The sequence below is a fragment of the Mustelus asterias genome, chromosome 4 (assembly GCF_964213995.1).
Source record: "Mustelus asterias chromosome 4, sMusAst1.hap1.1, whole genome shotgun sequence".
Taxonomy (NCBI): domain Eukaryota; kingdom Metazoa; phylum Chordata; class Chondrichthyes; order Carcharhiniformes; family Triakidae; genus Mustelus; species Mustelus asterias.
The window spans coordinates 23,891,997-23,919,671 of NC_135804.1; the positions used below are offsets into that span (position 1 = coordinate 23,891,997).

General features: G+C 42.2%; 1 protein-coding gene across 1 annotated transcript in view; it reads left to right on the forward strand.

The window, feature by feature from the left end:
- LOC144493033 (uncharacterized) overlaps nucleotides 1–27,675 on the forward strand; it is a 364,898-nt gene that overhangs the window by 211,775 nt on the left and 125,448 nt on the right. The window contains exon 7 of the mRNA XM_078211846.1: nucleotides 2,116–2,248. Within this exon, the coding sequence (XP_078067972.1) occupies nucleotides 2,116–2,248 (133 nt within the window). The remainder of the gene's footprint in view (nucleotides 1–2,115; nucleotides 2,249–27,675) is intronic.

Genomic DNA, 27,675 nt, shown 5'->3' on the forward strand with positions numbered 1-27,675 from the left:
TACCTTCTAGACCTACCTATAACCCTCCATCCTATTAAGTCCCATGTACTCATTCAGGAGTCTCTCAAAAGACCCTATTGAGTTCGCCTCCACCACCCCTGACGGCAGCCGATTCCACTCGCCCACCACCCTCTGTGTGAAAAACTTACCCCTAACATCTCCTCTGTACCTACCCCCCAACACCTTAAACCTGTGTCCTCTCGTAGCAGACATTTCCACCCTGGGAAAAAGCATCTGAGAGTCCACCCGATCTATGCCTCTCAACATCTTATACACCTCTATTAGGTCTCCTCTCATCGTTCGTCTCTCCAAGGAGAAAAGACCGAGCTCCCTCAGCCTATCCTCATAAGGCATGCCAACCAATCCAGGCAACATCCTTGTAAATCTCCTCTGCACCCTTTCAATCTTTTCCACATCCTTCCTATAGTGAGGCAACCAGAACTGAGCACAGTACTCCAAGTGGGGTCTGACGAGGGTCTTATATAGCTGCATCATTATCCCCAGACTCCTAAACTCAATCCCTCGATTGATAAAGGCCAGCACAACATACGCCTTCTTAACCACCTCCTCCACCTGCGGGGCCGATTTCAGAGTCCTATGGACCCGGACCCCAAGGTCCTTCTGATCCTCTACCGTACTCAGAGTCTTTCCCTTTATATTGTACTCCTTCATCCCATTTGTCCTACCAAAATGGACCACGACGCATTTATCTGGGTTGAAGTCCATCTGCCACTTGTCCGCCCAGTCTTGCATCCTATCTATGTCCCTCTGTAACTTCTGACATCCCTCCAGACTATCCACAACCCCACCAACCTTTGTGTCGTCGGCAAACTTACCAACCCATCCCTCTGCTTCCTCATCCAGGTCATTTATGAAAATGACAAACAGCAAGGGTCCCAGAACAGATCCCTGGGGCACACCACTGGTGACCGACCTCCATTTAGAGAAAGACCCATCTATACCCACTCTCTGACTCCTTTGGGCAAGCCAGTTCTGGATCCACCGGGCAGCAGCCCCTTGGATCCCATGCCCTCTCACTTTTTCTAGAAGCCTTGCATGGGGGACCTTATCGAACGCCTTGCTAAAATCCATATAAACCACATCTACCGCCTTCCCTTCATCAATGTGTTTAGTCACATTTTCGAAGAACTCCACCAGGCTCGTAAGGCACAATCTGCCCTTGACAAAGCCATGCTGAGTATTCTTGAGCATACTAAACCTCTCTAAATGCTCATATATCCTGTCCCTCAGGATCTTCTCCATCAGTTTACCAACCACTGAGGTTAGACTCACCGGTCGGTAATTACCTGGGCTATCCCTATTCCCCTTCTTGAAAATAGGAACCACATCCGCAATCCTCCGGCACCTCTCCCGTCTCCATCGACGACGCAAAGATCATCGCCAGAGGCTCTGCAATCTCCTCCCTCGCCTCCCACAGTAACCTGGGGTACATCCCATCCGGACCCGGTGACTTATCTATCTTGATGCCATTCAAAGATTCCAGCACAACCTCTTTCATCTTTATCTTCATCTCTTTTGTCATCCAGGGAGCTCTGAATTTGTTTGCCCTACATTTCACCTTTATGGGAAAATGCTTTGACTATACTTGAACTATTTCTCCTTTAAGGCAGATTATAGTTCGATTACAGTTTTACCTGATAATCTTAGATCCCAATTTATCTGGCTCAGACCCATTCTTATAGTTGGCTGTCCCCAATTAATTATTCTTACTCTGGTTCGCTCTTTATCTTTTTACATAGGCAACCTAAAACTTATGATCACTGTCCCTAAATGTCCCCTTGTTGATACTTGCTCCACTTAGCAAACCTCATTCCCAAAAACCAGTACCAACTTATTCACATTCTGTAGTTACAGTAAAAATAAAAGTTATAATTATGCAATAATTGTCTAGATTTTATACCTCATTTTAAAACATGCTTTGGGATAACATTGTGCTAAACGGTGTTTAAGTGCATAGGCTATAGAAATGGCAATGTAATAATATTTCATTAAGATATTTTGTATTGTTTTATATTAATCTAACAGCTGGGTTTTTTATAATCGCCTACTTGTCAGATTCCAGCTCATTTTCTAACAGTCTGTCTTATGCTGCAGCATGGATTCCAGTGAGGTTTTAATGGAATATGAAGAGGTTAAGTTCCAGTTGGCGGCAAAAGAACAGGCGATCCAAAGCTTAAAGAGCCAGCTTCGAGAGGCTGTCTACCTTCAACAACAGTCAAAATATGAGGTTGGTTAGAGTCCAGTGATGTAATCTGTGAAATGTAGCAGCTTGTATTGCTCTATTGCCATAAAGAAAATGCAGAGAAAACAGTTTTTTGTTGGATTAGCTTTTTATTATTGCTTACATAAGGTTTCTCAATCTTCAAATTCTTGTATGTTAATCTAGCTTTTTTGGTCAGTCTTAAGTCAAAATACATGTTCATCACATTGAACTAGAATTGAAGCAAGTAACAGTGAACAATCAGTTGCTATAGTATTGAATCACCCTAGTGGGAGAAATAGTTTTTTGAGGCTATTACATTTTTCTATTTGCTTCCTTGTATTCTCTAGGCTTATGATGATGCGTTTAATTTGCAGCGAGAGTGGGTGGATTGTTCCCAGGCTTCCATTGATGCTGCTATTGTGTTAACTTGAGTTAGCACCTAAAAGCAGATAATGGACAATCCCCCCTTTTGTACTTTTCATCTTCCTTCTTGTGAAAAGGTTCTTAGTCTCTAGTGGGAGCCTTCCAAAAGTGATGATGTTAGGAACTCCACAGAAGAGGGGATTGAACTGCCATGTGCAGCCCCATCATGCTGTAATCAAAGAAACACCTTCAACTGGGAGGAAAGAAGATTTACCATTCATGTCCTTAGCTAATGTCTGCCAGATGTATGCAGGGAAGGCAGACCATGATGTTGATCATTGTGCAGCACTGATTTGATGCCAGTGGTGCCATTTTGAAGCTTAACACCAAAGCCAATGCCTTCTCTTAACCTCACACAGCAAAACGTGTCTTGTGAATGAAGAAGGGACCTATCAGTACTTATCAGTACTTCTTTTTGTTCATCCAATGGATGTGAGCATTTATTACCTTAACCACCAAGTGCCCTGAGAAATTGGTGGTCCCCAACTTTCTTGAACCACTGCAATCCTTTTAACGAAGGTTCTCTGACAGTGCTGTAATGCAGGGAATTACTTGCTTCTAACCCAACAAGGATGAAGGAATGGCAATATATTTCCAAGTCAAGATGGTGTATGACTGAGATGGGAACCTAAAGATGGTGGTAATACATGTGCCTGCTTTTCATTTCCTTTTAGCTGTTAGAAGTCATGGATTTGGGAGGTGCTAGTGAAGAAGCTATGGCAAGCTTCTGCACTGCATTTTAGATATACTGTAGCCAACATACACCGAGAGAGTGAGTGCTTAAGCTGGTTGGTGCAGTGACAATCAAACAGGCTGTTTTAGCCTGAATGATGTTGAGCTTCTTGAGTGCTGCTGGAGCTGCACTTGTCCAGGCAAGTGAAGACAATTCCATTACACTCTTGACTTGTGGCTTGTAAATGGTGGAAATCCTTTGGAAGTTAGGAAGCAAGTCACTTATCACAAAATACCCAGTTTCTTACCTGCTCTTGTAGTCATGGATATTTGTGACTGATCCAGTAACATTTATGGTCAACAGTGATTGCCAGGATGGTGGAATATTTGATGATTGTAATACCAGTGAATGTTAAGCAGAGATGGTTAGTGTCTGGAACTTGTGTAGCACCAATATTACTTGCAACTTAACAGCTCAAGCTGGAATCTTGACCAGGTCTTGTTGATCTCATGAAAGCTTATTGATCTGAAATATCAACTCTGGAGGGAATTTTATGGAAGTGACAGAGGTCGCAGCGGCAAACTGGAGAGCTGAGAACCCTGCGATACCTCCTCTGGGAAGACCAACTGTGTTATGTGCCAATCGAGCAGTTGAGAGATTACCCAGTGGACCAGGACCCCAGGGACAGCAAGCCAGTCTGTCGAGAGCTGCTGACTAATCAGAGGCTGGCAGCTTTTTTGTTCAGCAGTGCCACTGGGGAGATGGTAGCTGCTGACAGAGCGATGCTTACCTGTGGCCCAGAATTCTGTTTCTCTTACCACAGATGTGACTGACTTGCGGAGTATTTCCAGCATTTTATTTCAGTTTGTGCATCATTCCTTTTCTGTCCTCAGCTCTTTGACCATTTGTATGTTATCAAGCGTACTACCTCTCTTCAAATTATGACTGGAGCCAGAATTTTCTCCAACTGAACATTGCATAAAACTGACACTTTCTTTCAACACTTGCCAAAAACTATATATGCTTATTCCTGTCTCTATTCTATCTCCTATTGCTCACTTTGGTTGAATGAGATGTTACACAAACTTGGTGTCCAGTTCAACCAGTAACTGAGATTCAAACTCCATATTAATATTCATAACCGAGTCCACATTCTACCACATCTGCAACAAAATCTGTCTTACACCCCAACACCAAAGCTCTTGCCCATTTTTTTGTTACTTCAGAATTCACTATCTTGCATACTTTTCTCATTGGCTTTCCAAGCTTCTTCCTGCACAAACTACACCTTCAAATCTCTGCTGCTCACAACCTGTCCTATTCTAAGTTCCACTCACTCATCACCTCTATTGCCACCTAACTCTGATCGCCCTCTATTTCCAATGAACCAACTTCAGAAAGATTCTCCTTCTTTACCAATCTTGTCATGGGCTTCCACCTTACATCTCAGACCATGCGCTATGGTCCTCCAATTTCAGCTTTCTGTGTACCCCCCTCACAACATTCCTTATTTGGTGACCAAGTCAACTGCAAAGTCGACCCCAAGCAATTAAGAGCCCAAAGCACCGTGGTAAAGGTGACTTATCTCAAGTAAATATATCATCCCCCACACCCTTGATATTTCCACCAGCTGACCTCATGTCCTTTGTCTTGAAGGATCTCCATCAGATGAGGCTGGGCCATCCGGAGTTGCATCCCACCATGTCCCACTCTGAGCACCCCGGGCCACAGCTCCTGGGAGGACATGGACATCCTGTCATGGCATTCACTAGCTCCAAGCACCAGCGCAGAGAAACTCACCTCGGTGGGAAAAGATAGTGGACAGGCTCCTGGGGCACTCTCTGGTGAGCACCACACTGAGGCAATTGCATTAGGTGGAGACTGGAACATCCAAGGGAGTGGCCAATCAGAAGGCTGAGAGCTCCCCGGGAACTGCTGGCTCCAAGGCAAATTTGGGCCTCTGGAAATGTTCATCCCAGTAATGGTCAAATGCAAAATCAGTGCTGGGCTTTACAAGAGGAGGTGTGAGCGATCTTCCAGCAGATGCAGGCTCTACTGGAGGTGTCTGGAAGCCTCATCTCGCCAGAGATGGTGCCGGCATTGTGTGATACCCAGGCCAACATTGCAAGGGTGGCCTGGCCAAGAGTCCATACCATGACAATTGACTTCCAAGGCATGGCCCATTCAGTTATAATCCATGGCTCTAGCCCTAGGCACCAGGGCCCAGGTCACACACAACTTGCAGGTTTAGAAATCCTATCTATTGGATCTGTAGATGTGGCCAGATTGAGCAGCACAGGGCTGATGCAAATCAGCAAGATCCTTAATGGGGCCTTAAGTGATTGACTCAACAAGGAATTCCTCTGTGTCACATGGGCTGACTGGCAAAATACTAATTCAGCTGATAGTGGTTGATGTGCTTGTTCATGTCGCTCTCCTTGGCTGACCTCCTCCTTCACTAGGTCTGCAGCTGTGACTGAGAGACATTGAGAGGAGGTGAAAAATTATAAATATTCAAATGAATATTTATAATTTTTCACCTTCACAAACGTACATGGGCCACAATCACTCTTGAAAGAGCAAGATTCCAAATGTGCCTGACAACCCCACTGAATAAGAGCAGTTCATGGTGGTGTGCCAGCATATCAGGGCCGTTAACTAAACCGTGGACGAGCCTAGTGTACCCATTGATTCCTTTGAAAGTAATACAGACTCGCAGATGGACAGGGTGCATGACGTTATCATTGGTGAAGGAGACATCACAGGTGAGACATGCAACCGACATAATGATAGGTCCTAGTCCGAGAGTGGCATTTTAGTGATTTCTCTGAACTCTGAACTCCCACACCATGAGGGCGTTCAGCCAGGCACCTCCTGTGTCCTTGAAGGGAGAGGGAGGAACCCCCGAGGTCACCCCAAGATCAGACCCTCACCACCAGCACAGACATCCATACCCACAGGTGCTTTACAAGACCCTCTTGTAGTAGGATCTTTCTCTTTGCTTCACTTACAGGCCGGTATTTGGGAGTCTGCCGATAGCTGTGAGTGTCTCTCTCTTACAGGCCTTGAAATTTCAAAGGCCAGGGAATGCTGCACTGGGGCAACTCCGCAGGAGAGAGCGCTGAACCAGGCTCACCGTTTATACCTGACCGGTAACCTGATACTTATATCAAACAGCCATCCCAAAACCGCCACCAAGGCCTGAGTGATTCTCTCCCGTGTCGGTGGGACAACGGCCACCCTGCACCCACTCCACTCGAGTAGGTCTCCAAGAGAGGGAACAGAGAGACTCTGTCCTTTTTATCTCCTGACCAGCAGTCTCCCTTGAGTGAGCGGGTTCGAATCGCTCAGATCACCCTCGGTTCTAGACTCCGGATTTACGGTAAGGGATATTGAAACTGTGACCTCGCCAGAGTGCGCTGATGAGAGAACAAGAGGAAAGACGGACTCCAAACGAGTTTCAAAACTTACAGTGATTTATTTTACAATAGAATCAACCTTTCCAATATCCCACCACACATGAATAAAACTTATACTTTATACTATCACTATGGGAGAAATGCCAACGGGTACAACGTAAAATCTTACTTTACACAGTTCAAAACAAGATTACTGAACTTTAAAATTAGAATACATCACCCATCCCCTTGCCTCAATCTCTATCCTATCCTCGGGAGCTTCACAAGGTTGGCTGTGATACTCACAATTCTAAAAGGGGTTCCTTTGGGGTGGGCTCGAATGTCTTAGTGCAGGGTCGAAACTGGGCTGTTGTTGGACTTCACCTCTGCACATCAGCTTGCGATTCTGGAAGAGAGCTCCATCCTGCTTCTCTGCTTGTCTGACTCTCAGCTTGTCTTAACTTCAGCCCAATTTAACAAACCAACTTCCCTGCCCCCATAGGTGATTTTCAAGGACAATGGGGCTTTCGATCACCGGCAGTCTCAGTTTAATTTAGTCAAGTCCAAACACAAAAGGCTGGAACTGCCTTGGCCCCCTGTGGGTCATTATTTCAATGTCTTCTTAATGCTCCCATTAGTGGGATGGGTCTTGTCTTCTGTGGATGGGCCGATTTCTGTGGCCATTGACTCCCTGCTGGTCTGTTTACTGTCCTTTGTCCTTCTGATGATTAGATCACTGGTGTGTCTGCCTTTCTGGCCACTTGCATATTCAGGGGGCTCCCACCTTTTTCTTAGCGCAGTCCACAGGCAGGTTATGTTTGTCCTGCCGAGCCTTCTGGGAGATTTTTATCAGCCAGCAGCCAGAGTTGGCCACTTTTAAACTGTCAGGTTTCTCCTGAGTCCTTTTAAAATATGGAGGATTACCCTGAAACTTACATTCTGTACACCCTGGTAAAACTTTCAAATGGCGCCTTACCTCCTTCTCCCTCTTGGTGCTGAGTCTGCCAGCAGGTCCCCGCTTTTCAGGATCTGTACCAATTCCTGCCTGCGTGACCTCCAGCTGGAGGGGTGGGAGCATCTCGAAATGCTGTTGAATTGGCATCATAGTCCACTAATGAGATACTAAGGAGGTCATTTGAATATTTATAATTTTTAACCTGCTCTGGCTGGCAATGCAGCCTGGGAGGGTCAGAATGGGTTTGGCAACTGATGCTGAACCTATTTTCCCGCCGAATCCCAATTCTCTGGGCCATCGCGATACACTCCAGGAGCTAATGGACCAGAGAATCCCCCATTGTCTGGTTTAGGTTGAGCTGTTCCTTTAAATCCAGACACAATGGCTGGAATTTTATTGTCCCTCCCGCCACAGGAACTGGCGAGGGGTGGACTCTGGAAATGTCTGTTGACCTTAGGCGGAATTTTATGGCTTTGGGATGAGTGAGACGGTAAAATCCCGCCCGATGTATAAGGTGTTTAAACTACAGCTGTAGTTAAAATCCATGGCTCCAGCCTGAAGTACTATAAGTGTTGTGGTTTTATTTGTCCCTGCCAAGGAAAAGAGATGGATTGACCGCATAATTCAAATATCAAACATATTGGCCAGAAATCTACCACCTCATCTGTTATGGAATCAGTGTGGGCGAGGGTCTGACAGCGGAAATCATCTTTGACCTCAGGCGGGAATTTCTGGTCTCGCCTGAGCAAGGCCGTTAAATCTTGCCCACTGTGTGATTGTTATTTGTATGTGTTATATGTATGATTGGCAACCTCTTTTTGAATGGAATTGTATGTAAGGTGTCTATTTAAAGTATATAATTTAGTACAGAGATTGTAATCATTTATTTTTAGAAAACATAGAAGAAATACAGCACAAACAGGCCTTTCGGCCCACAAGTTGCACCGGTCATGTCCCTACCTACCTAGGCTTATATATAGGCTTACCTATAACCCTCAATCCTATTAAGTCCCATGTACTCATCCAGAAGTCTCTTAAAAGACCCTATCGAGTTTGCCTCCACCACTACTGACGGAAGCCGAATCCACTCACCCACCACCCTCTGAGTGAAAAACTTACCCCTGACATCTCCTCTGTACCTACTCCCCAGCACCTTAAACCCGTGTCCTCTCGTAGCAGCCATTTCAGCCCTGGGAAAAAGCCTCCGAGAATCCACCCGATCTATACTTCTCAACATCTTGTACACCTCTATCAGGTCACCTCTCATCCTTCGTCCCTCCAAGGAGAAAAGACCGAGCTCCCTCATCCTATCCTCATAAGGCATGCCAACCAATCCAGGCAACATCCTTGAAAATCTTCTCTGCACCCTTTCAATCATTTCCACATCCCTCCTGTAATGAGGCGACCTGAACTGAGCACAGTACTCCAAGTGGGGTCTGACGAGGGTCTAATAAAGTTGCATCATTATCTCCCGACTCCTAAACTCAATCCCTTGATTGATGAAGGCCAGCACACCATACGCCTTCTTAACCACCTCCTCTACCTGTGAGGCCGATTTAAGAGTCCTATGGACCTGGACCCCAAGGTCCTTCTGATCCTCTACACTGCTGAGAGTCTTACCCTTGATATTATACTCCTTCATCCCATTTGACCTGCCAAAATGGACCACTACACATTTATCTGGGTTGAAGTCCATCTGCCACTTCTCCGCCAGTATTGCATCCTATCTATGTCACGCTGCAGCTTCTGACATCCCTCCAACCTATCCACAACACCACCAACCTTCGTGTCGTCGGCAAACTTACCAACCCATCCCTCCACTTCCTCATCCAGGTCATTTATGAAAATGACAAACAGCAAGGGTCCCAGAACAGATCCCTGGGGCACACCACTGGTGACCGACCTCCATTCAGAAAAAGGCCCATCTACAACCACTCTCTGCCTTCTGCAGGCAAGCCAGTTCTGGATCCACAAGGCAACAGCCCCTTGGATCCCATGCCCTCTCACTTTCTGGAGAAGTCTTGCATGGGGGACCTTATCGAACGCCTTGCTGAAGTCCATGTAAACCACATCTACCACTTTTCCTTCGTCAATGTGTTTAGTCACATTTTCAAAGAACTCCACCAGGCTCGTAAGGCACGATTTGCCTTTGACAAAGCCGTGCTGACTACTTTTGAGCATACTAAACTTCTCTAAATGTTCATAAATCCTGTCCCTCAGGATTGTTCCATCAACTTACCAACTGTTCTTTTGAGAACGTTGATTGTATGAGTTCTCCTGTAAATACAACTATTATTTATTTGGTTACCTATCAGTTTGGTTGAAAGTCCAAGTTTGAAGCATAGTTTGATGTTGAAGTAGTCTGACACTTTTTGTAGTTGGGTGACATAAAATAATTGCAATTGCTATTATAATGAACTAACAAAGACTGAGCGTGAAATTGGGCTGTGTAGTATCTGTTTTTTAGCTGCTAATCAGCTTCAAAGAGGTCAAAAAGTGACCGTGAAATTCATGTGTGCACTTTTGACAGGGATTTCAGTGACCAATGCTGATTTGATAACTAAGCTGCCATTTTCAAACATCATACTCCAACCAGTGACATAACCACTCATAACTGTATATGAGTTCAATGGCATTAAGATCCCACCCCTCCCTGCCACACACTATCTCACCATCACCACTATGTAAAAGGATCAAGAACTACTTAAAAGCTAATTGCTTGTTATTTCTTCTGTCTGCTGGTGTAATTCTTAGCATTTTGAAGCTTTCCTATGTGCGTCTAAAGTTTCAGTAGTCTATAGGGTATGGTCTGGCTGGTAGTGAAGTTCTTCTTTTGCAGTTTAAAGACTTGTGCTGAAATAAGTTGCTTGCAGGGATGGGTGGCCAGTTAGGATCTTAGAATTGACATGACTGGGAGAATGAACAACAGTCACACAAAGGAAGACAAACTGCTAAAAGCGGACGGAGGAAGCAAGAAGGACTTTCAGCAGGACACCATATATGTTCAGGGTCTTTAGGGAGTAGTTCTCTTTCCTGAACTTCAGTGAAGATCAGTGCATGATATATCTGTGCTTTGTTAAAGAAATCGTAACTGAAATCTGCCAACTGCTGCAGCCACAACTGCCTCAGTCACAAAAGCAGGACAAGAACGGCATTGCCTGGAGCTTTCAAGGTGACCATGGCTCATAATTTTTATGTGCCTGACTCCTTCCAGGCGGCTGCAGAGGATATAAGCAGTTGACAGTGCACTGCTGCATAATGTAGAGGCTCTCTAGTCAAAGGGAGACAGCTTAATCTTATTCCCTTTCACCAGAGACAAGCAGTTGGAACAAGCATGAGGGTTTGCTCTGATTTTAGGCTTCCTGAGATTTCAGGCTTCTCCATGGTGCAGGATCCTGTTGTCTGCACCCACATTGCGTTAGGTACTCCACGAGTGAACTCTGCCATTTTCAAGAATAAATAGGGATTTTACTTACTCAATCTGCTGCTGGTGTGTGACCAGAGGCAACAAGTCATAAAAGCATATATCCATTATCCTGACATGATTCTTGTAATATTCAGTAGTCCTCCTCTCCCTCCTCCACTGCTGCATTGTGACTACAGGGAGTGAATATATAAGGTGATGATGGGATGCCAATCAAACAGGCTGCTTCATCCTAAATGGCGTTGAGCTTTTTGAGTGTTGTTCTGCCATGGAATTCCCAGTTTTTATCCTGCTTTTGCAACTACACTATTTGCGTGGTTGGTCGAGTTATGTTTCTGCTTAATGATGACCCCCCCTCCCCCCCCCACTGTATGTTGATAATGTTGGTCATCAGCAATGGTAATGCTATTGTGTTTCAAGGCGGAGATGGTTAGATGGTTAGATTATTTCTTATTGGAGATGGTCATTACCTGGCACTGGTAAGATGCAAATCAGCAGAAGCCTGAATGTTGTCCAGATCTGGCTGCATGAGTACACAGATTACCTCATTATCTGAGAAATCATAAATAGGACTAAACATAGTGCAATCATCAGTGAATGTCCCCTGTTTGATCTTATGATGATGGGAAGTTGGTGCAATACTTCTCCATGCTCCTTGACATTAAGCACAGGGTTCTTGGCTGGCTTTCCAGTGCATCAAACATATAGGTATTATCAACTTTTCACCATAGCCTGGCCCATCAATGTCAGCATCTGAGCCCTCTATAGCAGAATTGGTATCAGGCTCCTCTGGCGAGCTGTTGGTTGTGCTATCCTTCATCCCCACACCTTGTCTCCTATACACTTGTATCACCATGTGCAGATCTCCCTTCTGTCCTAACCTCTAAATATAAGTGAACATAAACTCTATACTTTAGAGTCTAAAGGGTGCACAAGGTCAGCATCTATGCTGGTATAATGTATATGGACAACGTAAGATTACGTGATGGTATCTCTTCTTCACTTCCTTTCACAAGGTATGAATGTGAGGCTGGTAACATTGGTACGTGTGTGAGAGTGAGAGAGTATCTGGATGCTCAATGTGAGTCCTGATTTGTGCTGGCTGAGTGATGGAGTTGAGGCACAATGAGCAATGTGAGAGGCTGGTGGAATGGCAGGTAGAAGATGTCCTATGAAGATATATTCACTGATCTTGACCACATGTGTTAAGTCATTCAACTTCCTGTCACTGTTGCCAAGTCTTCATCTACCACTAAGACATCCAGCACCACATCCATAACCCTGGAGCTCTCTCTCTGTTGTTTCATGTTCCTCCTTTAGAATTGCAGCAGTTGTAGCTGCAGTATCCTGTAATTCATTACAACTTCCCTCTAACAGAGTCAGATTGTCTTTAAGAACATTAAGGGCTTAGCCAACCCAAGTGCTATCAGCAAACATTGATGGATTTCTGTTGAGTGCAGAGGTATTCAATGACATGGCAGTCACTAAACCATAAGATACAATCATGGAAGTGAGGTAGCAGGAGCAAACTGCTACCTTAACTAGAACTAGCGCAGATCAGCCTTTGCACACGAATAACGTGCAATCAAATCTTTAGCCCTTGGAAGATGAATTTTTAGGCAACTGCACACAACATAATATTTTGTGATTTTGAACTATAGGTGGTAAAGGCTCAAAAATCAATAGTGTTGAATAATTATTAATATGAATTATATATTTGAAATATCTTTTGGAGTTCTCTTGTTAATAGAGTTATTTTGTGGCATGTTAGAAGGCAATGACCTAAGATTCCAAATCAGAAGTAGTTTTAGTAGTATATAATTTCAGATAAGTGATTTTAAAAGATTGAGAAGTAAATGAGAAGAGGCTTATGGAGCTTGACTGGATGACATAGAGCAGCCATATGTCATTCTGACTTTCAATATGATGTTAGAATCTGTACATTAATCTTTTTTCATTATATCTTCAATATTGTTTTCCTCTTTATTGGAGTCTAGAGACTTAGTGCACAGCAGAGTACAAGGATCCTGAATATTGATATTGTTTTTCTGCTTATATATTTATGTCAAATAAATAATCTGGTCTGGAGAAGAGTGTAAAAAATTGTGAGAAACATAAGGCACAAAAGTGACCAGCATAAATAAAGGCAGTAGGAAAATGTCATGTAAAAGCCTTTAAGAATTGTTAATTATAAAACAAATGTTCACAAAATAATATTTGTAATATTCAGAATTACTTCCTTTTCTGCTATTCTTTTTATTAAATGTTTAGCTTTCATCATTGCAAATACACTGTACATTAAAACAATTATATTTTTATTGGAATCTCACTTTTGATAGTTATTTGACAGCATAGTTGGTGTAATATGTTTTGTTTGTATAATGTATGGCAGCAGATTGAGGTATCAAATTGAGGACACAGACCTAAATTGTGTATGTTTCTTGTCACCTTCCAATGGCAAGGTTGAGCTCTTTAGGTTTTGGCAAGGTTGAGCTCGTTAGGTCAATCGTGGCCCCTAGGGGCCACCATTGACCAGAAACTCTAACTGGGCTAGCCATGTAAATACTGTGGCTAAAAGAGCAGGTCATAGGCTAGGAATCCTGCAGCGAGTAACTCATCCCTTAACTCTCCAAACCCCGTCACCATCTACAAGGTGCAAATCAGGAGTGTAATGGAATACTTTGCACTCGCCTGAATGAGTGCAGCTCCAACTGCATTCAAGAAGCTCAACACCATCCACAACAAAACAGCCCACTTGATTGATACCTCTTCCACAATCAATCCTTTCATCACCGATGAACAATGGCAGCCGTGTGTACCATCTACAAGATTCACTGCAGGGTTCCTTAGGCAGCCCCTTCCAAACCCACAACGACTAACATCTAGAAGGACAAGGCATCAGATACCTGGGAACACCATCACCTGGAGGTTTCTCTCCAGTTCCTTTACTGTTGCTGGGTCAAAACCCTGGAATTCCCTCCCTGTTAACACTGTGGGTATACCTACAGCTCAGAGACTGCAGTAGTTTAAGAAGTCAGCTCACCGCCACTTTCTCACAACCAACTAGGGATGGGCAATAAATGCTGGCCTAGCCAGTGATGCTCACATCCCATGAATGAATTAAAAAGAAAGTGTGCAGTTTACAATGGCTAATCTTGAATATCAGTTTTATTAAAATTTCTAAAATTGTCAAATCTGGCATCGCAAACATTAGTTAGATCCAAAAAGGTACACATGAATTATCCATTTTCTTATATTACATAAAATAGCTGATATTCAAGTATCAATCATTTAAAAAGTTAACAATGGTTGTTATCCAAATGTAAATTGACTGCCACCAACAAAAAAATAATATGCAGAGACAAAGACAAAGAATTGGAGCATTATTGAGGTCAGAATTTCACTACATTCTTACGTTTTTGTCGATATTGTAATTTTTGTATAAATTGTTATGAAATGGATCTTATAAAACAGGATTATTATTAAAATTGAATATTTTATATTGTAATGTTTGGGTGGTGGTGGTGAAGGGTCATTAGTTTTAAAACTATTCCTCCCTTAAAGGCAAACTTCAACCTTCAGACTTGCATTCGACGCATAAATTGCTACTTCAACATCTACTTCAGTGGAGTAATTTGTTTTATCATTTCATCTATAGAATTCAAAGTGAAAATTTTCCACTTACAGAAAGCGCCCATGTATTGCTTTGGAGAGATAGCCATCTTTTATCACTGGATCATGATGTTGCAATGCTTGCTGCTGATGAAGCTGTGTAGAATTCTGTATATTTAAGTTTATTTTTATACTCTTTGACCTTTGGGAATGGGATTAATAATTAAGATGCAGTAAACTCTTCTACTGTTTAGTCGGTTATTTAGAGTCTGAATTTTAAAAAAATGCATACTGGCGTTTATAATTATGTAATTTGGAAGTAATGAGTAATGTGTTTCCTGGGGATAAAAGTGACCAGGAATTTCCTCAAATCAGTACATGGCAATGATGAATTAAATATTGTGAATAGATTAATGTATTTCTTTTACAAATAAGTTCTGCATACCAATCTGTTACTCATACATTAATATATGTAGAAAAATAGAATAATATGCATACTAATATATTGAATATAAAGGGAAAAGTAACATGTCTCTCACTGTCACATTTTACCCTCATTTTATGTTCATTAACTGCATATAGATCTGATCATTTAAAATTTTTACCCTTGTGTTCAAATCACTTTATGATCTCACCTCCTCCTTATCTTTGCACCTGCATGGTTGCTTTCAGTGATTTATGAGCAAGAATACCCAGGGCCCTTTGGAGATCAACACTTCCCCATTACTCTCCATTTAAGAAATACTCTGCATTTCTGTTATTTTCCCACCAAAGTGGATAATTTCACATTTTTCCACGTTATTTTACAGTTTCTTACACAGAGGGTGGTGGGTGCCTGGAACTCGCTGCTGAGCAAGGTAGACTTAGACAGAGAGATCTTGGGGTCCATATCCACAGATCTCTGAAGGTTGCCACTCAAGTGGATAGAGCTATGAAGAAGGCCTATAGTGTGTTAGCTTTTATTAACAGGGGGTTGGAGTTTAAGAGCCGTGGGGTTATGCTGCAACTATACAGGACCTTGGTGAGACCACATTTGGAATATTGTGTGCAGTTCTGGTCACCTCACTATAAGAAGGATGTGGAAGCGCTGGAAAGAGTGCAAAGGAGATTTACCAGGCTGCTGCCTGGTTTGGAGGGTAGGTCTTATGAGGAAAGGTTGAGAGAGCTAGGGCTGTTCTCTCAGGAGCGGAGAAGGTTGAGGGGAGACTTTAATAGAGGTTTATAAAATGATGAAGGGGATAGATAGAGTGAAAGTTCAAAGACTATTTCCTCGGGTGGATGGAGCTATTACAAGGGGACATAACTATAGGGTTCATGGTGGGAGATATAGGAAGGATGTCTGAGGTAGGTTCTTTGCTCAGAAAGTGGTTGGGGTGTGAAATGGACTGCCTGCAGTGATCGTGGAGTCAGATACTTTAGGATCATTTAAGCAGCTATTGGATAGGCACATGGAGCACACCAGGATGATAGGGAGTGGGAAAGCTTGATCTTGGTTTCAGATAAAGCTCGGCACAACATCGTGGGCTGAAGGGCCTGTTCTGTGCTGTACTGTTCTAAGTCTAAGTCCTTGTCCATCTGCCATGTTCTTTCCCACTAACCTGGCCTGCCTCAATCTCCATTATCACATCCTTCAGAATAGATTCTAGCATTTCCCTAGTACTGATGTCAGACTAACAGGTCTATTGTTCTCTGTTTTCTCGCTCCCTCCTTTCTTAAATAGTGGCTTATTTAGAAAAGGACTCATGGAGCCAAGTGTAATATTATATGGATACATGGTTAGTTAACAGACAGGAAACAAAGTGTAGGGGTAAGTGCGGTATTTTCAAGTTGGCAGGCTGTAACTACTGGAGTGCTGCGAGCATTTGTGCTGGGCCTCAACTATTTACAATATATATTCATGACTTGGACGATGAGACAGAGAGGAATGGATCAAAGTTTGCTGATGATGCAAAGCTAGGTGGGAATGCATGCTGTGAGAAGGACATAAAGAGGATACAAAGAGTTATAGACAGGTAAGATGAGTGGGCAAAAAGGTGGAAGATGGAGTATAATGTGGGGAATTGTGAAGTTATTCACTTTGTTAGTAATAATAGAAAAGCAGAATACTTTTTTAAAAAACATAAAACTTGTAAATGTTTATGTTCAGAGGGACTTGAGTGTTCTTGTCCAAGGAACACAGAAAGTTATCATATGGGGACAGCAAACAATTAGAAATGCAAATGGAATGTTGACTTTCATTGCAAAGCAATTGGTGTAGAAGAATAAGGAAGTCTTGTTACAATTGCGTAGAGTTTTGATGAGACTATACTGTGCAATTTTGGTCTCCATATCTAAGGAAAGGAACACTTGCATTGGAGCTAACAAAGGTTCACAAGATTGGTTCCTGTGTTGAAAGCTTGATGAGAGGCTGAGTAAATTGATTTTATATTCTTTGGCGTTTAGTAGAATAAAAGATGATCTCATTGAAATGTACCAGATTCTGAAGGAATCTCGACAGATGCTGAGAGGTTTTTTCCCTAGCTGGGAATCAAGAGCACAGGGGCACGTCTCAAGATAAGGTCGCCATCATTTAGACCTGAGATGAGGAATTTATGTACTCAAAGCTTGTGAATATTTGTCATTGTCCACATCAGAGTTTTTTGGATGCTCCATTGAATATATTTAGGTCTTAAATAAACAAATATTTGCTCTCTGAGAGAATCAAGGGATAGGGGGAGCAGATCGGGAAATGGAGTTGAGTCCAAAATTCAGCATGATTTTATTGAATTGTGGAGAAGGCTCAAAGCGCCATATGGTCTAGTCCTGCTTCTATTTCATATGTCCTTATACTTAGCAACATTTTATATATAAATTTCAGGTATGCCAATCGTAGCAGTACAAAAGTGCACTGGCCCAAGTTTATGATGCCAAATTTTGGATAGACTTCAAGAAATATTTTCTTATATTAGTAAATTAGTTTGCTAACATGGATGATTCTGCCAGATCAATGGAAAAATTGGATGTTACAATAAAAGAAGATAGCTTAGGTATTGCTAGCATGAATGGTCTTTTCTTGCTATTGATTTCTTACATTGTTAGGCATTCTAGAGGATGAGATCAAATCATCTGAACCTGTCTTAGAATGATTGTTTGAGTAGGAAATGATATTAGAGCAGTTTTGTTGTCAGCAGTAATGAAAGAATGTTCATCAGTTTTACAGAGATTAAGGGATGAAATTTAACTGTCAGGCTCGATTGCAGTGGTGAATGCTGGCAGCTTGTCAGGAACCTAGATCTTTCAGGAGCATGCTTGTTGTTGGCTTTTTTGGCTCAATTGCGCATTTGCATCTGATTTCTGTGCAGGTGGGCATGATGATGCCCGACATTGGTCTGACAAAGGGACTATGTGAGAGCTATAATGAAAGCATTATCAAAATGCCATAACAAACCAGGCACTTAACAGATTACATGTTAAATTGGAATGACAGTACCACAGTTCTGAGATGAATCCCTGGACATCATGCTATGGGTTGTAATAACTCGAAGGGAGAATCTATTCCCTGCAGATAGGAGGAAAAAAGCAACCTCAGAAAACTAGATGCAAGACAGGAAGTGACAAATAAAGTCAGCAGCAGAAGTGTGATGCCATACTCCTAGATATAGTGCCACAAGTGGTTTAATGGCCTCATCAGGACAAAAAAGGTGTGTGCCTGGTACATGTGAGTACAAATCCCATCAGTCTGCTTTCCCCAGCCTTCTCCTGCACATCACCCCTCAGAAAAACAAAACTTGCAGGTGCAGCCATCCTTTCTGCCACTGATACTTATTTAAATGTCATATCCATCCCTCACAGTGACTCTTTGCAAATGTTTTCCTTCCATCCTCTCAAATCATACCACAGCTTACACTCAAAAGCCTCTTCCATTCTACTCTTGGAAGAGAAGAGAGCACAGAGCACCAGGCATTGGCACATTGACACCTGTGGAAGAGGAAGGCTGGAGATCATGGTTTAATCATGTATGGCCACTGTAGATGGAGAGATGATGCTCTCCCAATTAAATAGTGACAAGATAAAATATAATACAGTCACACAGCATAAAACACTCACTCATGTAAACATGATGTCAGTAGCCACTGGCATATGATCAACATAACGATGACCTAGAAATCTCTTACTCTGTCAGTTCTGATTCATGTCATTCATCTCACATTTGTTCTACCTGGCGCCCACAGGAGATTGTGACGGAGAAGGATGAAGATTCTTCAGGGGAGTTCACTCTGAGAATGTACCATCACAGAACACATGTGAACCTGCCACCAGTTCAGATATGCAGATATCCTTGGGGCCTGAAACTCAAATAGTTGGGTTGTCACATTATGAAGCATATGTTATGAGTGATCAGGCGTACATAGAACAAAGAACAAAGAACAATACAGCACAGGAACAGGCCCTTCGGCCCTCCAAGCCCGCGCCGCTCCCCGGTCCAGGATTGAATCCTGAATCCAGGATCCCCGCCCAATTTTCCAGCCTACCTACATACCAATATCCTATCCACCGAGCTGTCCCTCACAGCTACGATGCTTTGTTCATCACAACCTATTAACTCACTCCCACCCCCCCATTCCAGACCATGTGATCTCCAGGGAGAGGCGAAAACCCAGAGTGAAAACCCCAGGGCCAATATGGGGAAAAAAAAAATCTGGGAAATTCCTCTCCGACCCCCTGAGGCGATCGAAACGAGTCCAGGAGATCACACTGGCCCTGATCGGAAAATGCTTCCCAACCCTAGTCATTTCCACTTCCACGAACACCATATGAATTCCCTGCCCCCGAGACAGGTTCCCAACTATCCGCAGTCTCGCTCTGTACTGGCACCAGCAAGATGATCATAGAATGAAGCCTTGAAACGAGAAACAAGGAACAATTAGCCCGCGCCGCTCCCTGGTCCAAACTAGACCACTCTTTTGTATCCCTCCATTCCCACTCCGTTCATATAGCTAAACATGTTGGAAATAAGTACGCCAGTGCCCTGTTGGAGGACACAGGACCCTTAGACCTCTGAGCCTCAGGTATCATCAATGAAAAGAACTATTATGGAACAGCAGCAGAAAATATGTGAGGTTCTGTCTGCCTTTCCAGATGCACAGCACATATTGGAGAGAGATCAGAAGAGTTCATTTCTAGTATGAGTGCTATGATTTTCAGGTTCTGCTCGTGTCCACATCCATGGGACGTGTGGCCACCTGGATAATCTACTAAAGGAGGCAACTGAGTGCATGCTGGCCCTCACTCATTTCAAAGGGAATGGAATATAAAAATTGGGAAGTCGGCACTAGTGAGACAACACCTTGAATACTGTGAATAGATTTGGTCCCTTTATCTAAGGAAAGATGTACTGACATTAGAGGCAGTCCAGAGAAGATTCACTAGGTTGATCCTGATTATGGAGGAACTTTCGTATGAGGAGAAGTTAAGTAAGTTGGGTCTGTACAATTGAATTTCAGAGGAATGAAAGGTGACCTTATTGAGACACATAGGATTCTCCAGGGGCTTAACAGGGAAGATACTAAGATGATGTTTCCTCTCAGAAATAATCTCAGCCTAAAGCATAATCTCAGAATAAAGAGTCGTCCATTTAAAACAGAGATCAGGAGGAATTTCTTCTCTCAGAGTGTAGTGAATCTGTGGAAATTTTTACCGCAGAGCGCTATGGAGGCTGGGTCATTAAGTAGGGGAGGCAGTGCTAGTCATTGGGCTAGTAATTCAGAGACCCAGGGCAAGATCTGGGGACTCGGATTTAAATCCCATCATAACAGTTGGTGAAACTCGGGTTTAAATCCCATCGTAACAGTTAGGGGCATGCAATAAATGCTGGCCCAGTCAGAGATGCCCACAGCCCAGAAATGAATTAAAAAAACATATTCAAGGCTGAGACAGACAGATTTTTAATTAGTAAGGGGTTCAGGGTTATGGGGACAAGGTGGGAAAGTGGCTGAATGGCGGAGCAGACTTGATGGGCTGAATGGCCTACTCTGCTCCTACGTCTTATAGTCTTATTGTCTAAGTGAGTGGCCACATGTGCCTTCATCACACCAGGCTCTTCCTGGTCCTCTGAAGTTGCAGAGAACTTATCACTTCTCCTGAAGCTCCAGTCCTTGCTGCTGCAGTGTGTTGCGCAAGGCACAGCATATTGCTGCCATTCTGGAAACTATTGCTGGTACATACTACAGGATGCCCACGGATCTATCCAGGTAGCTGAATTGGAGATGCATTGCAGGCACCTGGACAGATCTGGAGATTTCCTTCAATATACACCAGCCAAGGTCATCGGGACGATTGTGGCAAGTTGCACTCTGCACAGAATTGCACAGCAGCAATATTTGGACCTGCAAAAAGAACAAGCTGCAGGGTCTCTTCAGGTAACTCTGAGGACCATGATACAGTCAAGGCGCCAGCAGCAGCACACATCACTTCTTGTAATGCCTTTGTTATTATAAGATTTACTTAGATTCCACCCATGTGACAGCGACATTCTAAAACCTTTCCTTCCCACCTTCCACCTTCTTCCATTTGGAAAAAAGCCCTGCAAGCAACCGAGCATTGCTTTCACAGCATCTTATTGCTTATCATCAATTCTTTTAAAGTCTACTTGCCGGCACTTAGCAAATAGGCAAAACCTCCTGTTCCTCGGTTGGGGACTTATTTAGCCACTTAGCATCTGAAAAACAGGTGTCACACATTTGAATTTCTAGGCCCACTATGTCATATTGCCTTTTCTTCATTAATTTTGGTATGTCCCTCACCTTCACAACTCCTTGGTTGGCAATGAGAATCTGTTCCTTCCAAAGCTCTCAATCAGTAGGTTGTTTCCATACAATACTCATCCATTTCATTTCTGATTCCTTTAGTACTTTGACTTAATTTATATTCCCTGTTATGAGTTAAGCTCTCTTGTGTTTGACATTGAGGATTGGATAGTGATATTTGCATTCTGCTACTTTTGCATCAATTAATTTCAATTAGATTGAATACTGTGCAGAATCCATTATACATGCACAATCCTATCTGACTTTCATTTATATAGAAACTAGAAGCAAGAGTAGGCCATTCGGTCCTTCGGGCCTGCTCCACCATTCATTTTGATCATGGCTGATCGTCGAATTCAATATCCTGATCCTCCTTCCTCCCCATATCCCTTGATCCCTTTAGCCCCAAGAGCTATATCTAATTTATTCTTGAAATCAGACAACATTTTGGCTGCAACTAGTTTCTGTGATAATGAATTCCACAGATTCACCACCCTCTGAGTGAAGAAATTTATCCTCACCTCAGTTCTAAAAGGTTTATTCCTTATCCTCAAACTATGACCCCTAGTTCTGGATCCCTCCACCATTGGGAACATTCTTTCTGAACCTACCCTGTCTAACCCTGTTAGAATTTTATAAGTTCTATGAGATCCCTTCTCACTCTTCTAAACTCCAGTGAATGTCATCCTATATTTATATGTTTCATCCAGATCATATTTTTTGTTTGGTGGAATATGAGGAGCATTTTCCCCTAGATTTATAAAGTTTTGTCTTTTCAAGGTGTATAGGCCATTATTAGTATTATCAGCACTGCCTTTTGTGCTTTTATAACTTACCTCTTAGTAAACATACTCCTAATTCTTCCCATCATTTGAGTTCCACAATAAAAGTATTTATATCTTGGACCCTAACCTCAGAGTATATTATTTATTGGCATGGATCAAAAACACTTAACTTTTCTTCTACAAAATTCTAAATGTAAGGGCTATTGGAATGAATAGATTTTTATGTTTGATTTCCACCTTTGCCTTATGCATTAGAAAATAATGTACTTGAACGCTAGATAATGGGTCTCTAAGTAATGTACAGCTTTCACATGTGGCCTATGCTGTATATCATCTACCCTCTTCCATGATCTGGTTCTCAAATATATTTTATATCAGCATCGTGAACCACACATTAATCCTTTTTTTAGTGTTTCTCCTTGCCTCACTAAATACCAGCAAGAAGAAAGCTGCAATAAATGTATGTGCGCCCTACAAACTAAAATATGAATTCAATCCTTAAAGGGTCAACAGTGAAAAACCCTATTCACATGCATTTTGCACAGCAGGATACAAGAGATATGATTCTAATAAGACCATAAAATGTGTGTGAGCTGGGCTCATGGGATTAGGCTGAAGGTTTCTGTAAATTTTTAAAAGAAAGAACCTTCTGGAAAAATTATGATGGCTGCTTTTGAAAAACATTGCCACTGAAATATGATTTTAAATGTGACATCTCATTGCGTATGAAGAACAAATCTGAAATGTGTCTAGGAAACAGTACATCTTGTACAAAAAATAATCAACAGAATGGAAGCAAAGATCACAAAATTAATGAATATACTGAACTTGGGTTAATTTTCCAACATCACATATGAATATATATTCCCCAGCCTCCATATTTTTTTTTAAATGTTGCCTCATCCACAACGCATTTTATGTTCTTCCACTTCATTTCATCTTCCGTTGATCTTTCGTAAAATATGACAGATTTACAGGCAGTGTGGTGTTTTTAATCACTTAGTTAAGGCTCTAGGTCGTTTCAGCAATTTGGATTTAAAATGGAAAATAATCACCACCTTGAAGTCACCAATTCAAAAGCTAGAGATTAATCCATGAAAAGATGAGTGCAGGGTTTAGCTGGACTGGAATATATAAAGCCTTTGAAGATATTTATTGGTTTTATATATTTCTACAAAAGTGCAAAGTAGCAGTCAGGTCAATCTGCCTGCTGATTATTTTCTTCAATATACCATTCAAAAATATGATTGCACAAAGCTGATTTCCTATTACACTAACACATACTTTCCAAACCTCAGTGAATCTTCTCATTATGAAAACGAGAAATGTATGAGGTTTAAAAAAATGACTCCAAACAAACCAGTGCATGGTGTCTCTCTTGTATTATGACTAAACATATTAAAATTAGAGTGCTATCATTATTTATTTATGAGTAGTTTGACATGTTTAAATTATGTACAAATTATTGATGGTTTTTGTTTTTCTTAAAATTTACAGCAATGTAGTGCTTGCTGGTGTAATCCGAACAGCAGTTCAGAGAATAGTGATTAAAGATACATAAGTTGCAGGGAAAGAATTTACACGTCTCTGAAGCAGTCTGATTTCGGCATTATTGTCATGATCTATCTGAATAGTGCTTAATTTTTGCATTCACAAGGGACCCACATGGACCTAATTATTTCCACTACCTTTAATACATGTACTAGAAGAATCCCTCCACGTTTACATTGCTTCCTGTTGTCCAAATGGCTCCACCTGCCACTCTGTGCTATGAACACGAATCTTCCATTTATTTAAACGGAAAACTTTCAGCCGCCAGCCTGTATTCCTGTATCTTGTGCTTCACTTAATTACTGAAAGTGAGTTTGGCAGCCCTAGTACTGGACTGCCATCTACATACTTTTAATAGCTGCCGAGCAGTACAGCTCAGTGACCCATGGAGAAGTGAGTACCTTCAGCTCAGTTCCATGGTGAATTGGTTCCTGATTTGTGAAAGCAGAGTTGAATGTGCGGTGTGTAGCAGGAAAATGAATTTTCTATTAAAGGCAACCAGAGGTAATTTTCAGCAAACTAAAATGGATGAATTCTCTATACAGTCTCATGACACACTAGCGCCCTCCTTCTGGATGCTAGTGTCACAGAGAAAAAATATTGCAGCTTCTGAAAGTAGTTAAGTAAGAAATTAATAAAAACTGCGCACAATGTGGAATATTATTTTGCCATATCTTCATTTGAAAGGAATATAAATGTTTTAATGGCTTTAGCAGTCCAAGAGACATGGCTTAATCAAAAGATAACATACTGTGATTATTTTCAAAAGACTTCTCTCCCTAATTTACTTTATAGTAGATTTTCTTTATTTGGGAGACAACCTTATAATTAACTGATGTGCCACAAAAATGCTGTTCGCACAGAAAGCCATCCAACAATGGAGAGATGAGCAGACAAAGATATTCTTTCACAGTCCTGATGTCTCTGAATATATTTCATGGAGAGTGAGCACATACATATATACATTTATTAGATATGTAGAGCAGCATGTGGGCTGCTCTTTGTTTATTTGAAAGTAGTGTTAATTTGAAGTTAACTCTACCAATGGAAGAGATGGCCCCCTTCAGTTCTGATGTGGAGATGCCAGCGTTGGATAGGGTAAACACAGTAAGAAGTCTCACAACACCAGGTTAAATCCAACAGGTTTATTTGGTAGCAAAAGCCAAAAGCTTTCGGAGCGCTGCCCCTTACCCGACGAAGGGGCAGCGCTCCGAAAGCTAGTGGCTTTTGCTACCAAATAAACCTGTTCCCCTTCAGTTACACATTTATGATTCAGGGCAGAAGCTCCAAAATGCTTCATGGAAACCGCCCGAACCATAAGTTTTTTATGTTGAATTTGGCTAGGATGACCATATGTTTCACTTCAGGTTTGATTCAACAACCCACGAGGAAGCTTTTATCAAACAAAGTTTATTTAATAACACAGTTAACATGTATAGTAAGAAAATTAGCAAGAACTTTTAACAATTACAAACAAAAAAAAGAAAACAACCACAATAATGTATTAACCCTTAATTGAATCTTAAAGCTGTCCCAACAAATGAAAACCTTTCATAGACAAAACCATTTTCACAGGTTAATACAGCATAGATTAAATCTAACTTGACTGGAATTGAGCCTTTTTGAAGGCTGCACTTTCCTTCCAGAAGGCAAAACGTTGCTTTGAGATAACCAGCAGACTTTCCAAATAGAACAGGGAGATAGGAATAGAGACTTCCGCTTCTGTCTTGCTTGATGCCCCTTCAAAAACTAAACTGCAGCCTCGGAACTCTCAAAACTGAATCCTTAAACTCACTGGAAAAAAAACCGTCCAAAAACACATGACCTTTTCTCCTAACAATGCAGGATCGTAAAATTAATCCCAGAGTAAACACAAGCAACCCCATTTACCACTTAAGAAGCAATAACAGGACTCATTGTAGTCAGCCCGGCAACAATGACATTACTGAAGCTGTGAGCTGCAGAAATCATGATTTAAAAAAAAACTTTTCTTAAAGGGACACCAACATCACACATATATATTAACGAATATATTAACTAATATATTAACGCCGGCAACGCCACATCAATATATTAACAAGTGAAGATATTCTTTATGACATCCTTTATCAGTAAATTATAATATTCAGATCTTCCCAGAGTAAATTTTAGCATGTCTGTTCAGAGAGATTATATCGGATTTGTTTTTCGTAATTTATATTAAAGATACTCAGTACCTTTCTGTGACATACTTTCCCATGCAAGGCTGTTACTGGGAGGAATGAACTTGTGAAAGAATTACAGTCACTTTCAAAGGTGGAAAGTGAAATATATGTATTTGTTTATCACACTCGATATGCAGTTTTCTAATTTAAGTTAATTTAATTCTAGTTGTGAAAAGACAAAACATAACAGATTTATGAACCACAGGTAGAAAATATAGATAAGATTCTTATAAGGAGTTAAAGATAAAAGCATTTTCTAAAAAAAAAACAAGCTATTGATTTAATGAACTAATGTTATCATATGCAGGCTATGCAAAAGTGGATTAAGTGTTTGTGATCTTGGCTAACTCCATCATAAAATAGGACTTAGTGTGGAAGAGTGAGGGAAGTCTGATCACATGTCAGGAATTTTTTGGAATTTCTTAACATGCAAGTTCACAAAGGCTCAAAGTAAATTTGCATTTTTCTTGCCAGTTGGTTGGATAACAATATGCCGTGGGGAAGAGGTAAGCGGGAGAAAATATAAAATTTAAAACAGGACCAGAGGATAATTAAAGATTCTGCAGTTCTGTATCAGCATCATGGAATTATGCAGCACAGAAGTAAGCCATTCGATCAATTGTGCCTATGGTCCCTCTTTGTTAGAGTTATCCAATTAGCCTCACTCCTCTGCTTTTTCCCCATAGTCCTTCACAATTTTCCTTTACAAATATATCAAATTCTCTTCTGAAAGTTAGCATTCACTGTCAGTATCCCTCTTCTCCAAACAAACAACTCTGGACAAACATTCCCTTTAAAATATTGTTGTTGAGAATAGCCAGATCTTTCAATGTGTGGCAGTTCAAATTTTCTTTGCACGGCTGCACATGTGTGGATAGCAAATGTAACTCCTTTATTCAAAAAGGGAAGGAGACAGAAAGTAGGGAGCTATAGGCCAGTTAGCCTAACATCTGTCAGAGGGAAAATGTAAGAAGTCATTCTTCAAGATGTGGCCCAGATTCTCCCTGCCCGGTAAGCTGCTCAAGCGGGCCTGTAGCGGGACTTGTGACTGGTGTCCAACCAATCGCAAGTCTTCCAGGTCCTTTTTTTCACGTAATCAGCCTTGCGCCAAAAATTGTGGCGTGCTCCTCCCGCTGGTGGGGAGAGCGCCTTTGAGGCCCCCCCCCCAGGAGGTCGGGAGCAAGGCGGGTGCAAGCCTCTCAGTGCCAGCCTGGCACCTTGGTACTGCCCATGGGCACCCTGACACTGCCCACCACGCACCAGGCAATGCCAAGGGAGCAGGGCCAGAGGGGGAGGGGCCTACCGGGGGGGGCAATCGGTGGTGGGAGTGCGGGGGGGAACCCACTGCACATTCTGCAATGGGATCGGTGGGTGAGGGAGCGAGGGGGCGATCAAGGCTGACCAAGGGTTTGGGTTCCGGGCTGGCCATGGGGGGATGATCGGGGCTGGGCATGGGAGTGGGGGGCCAGGGCTGACCATCGTGGGAAATCAGGGCTGGCCAAGGGGGGGCTGGCGATTGAAGCTGCCAGGGTGGAGGGTTGCCAGGTAGGCCAGCGATCAGAGGGGGACGGTCGGGTAGGCCAGCGATTGGTGGGGGGGGGAAGTCGGAGAAGCCGGCGAGGTGAGGGGGGGTGGTGTTGG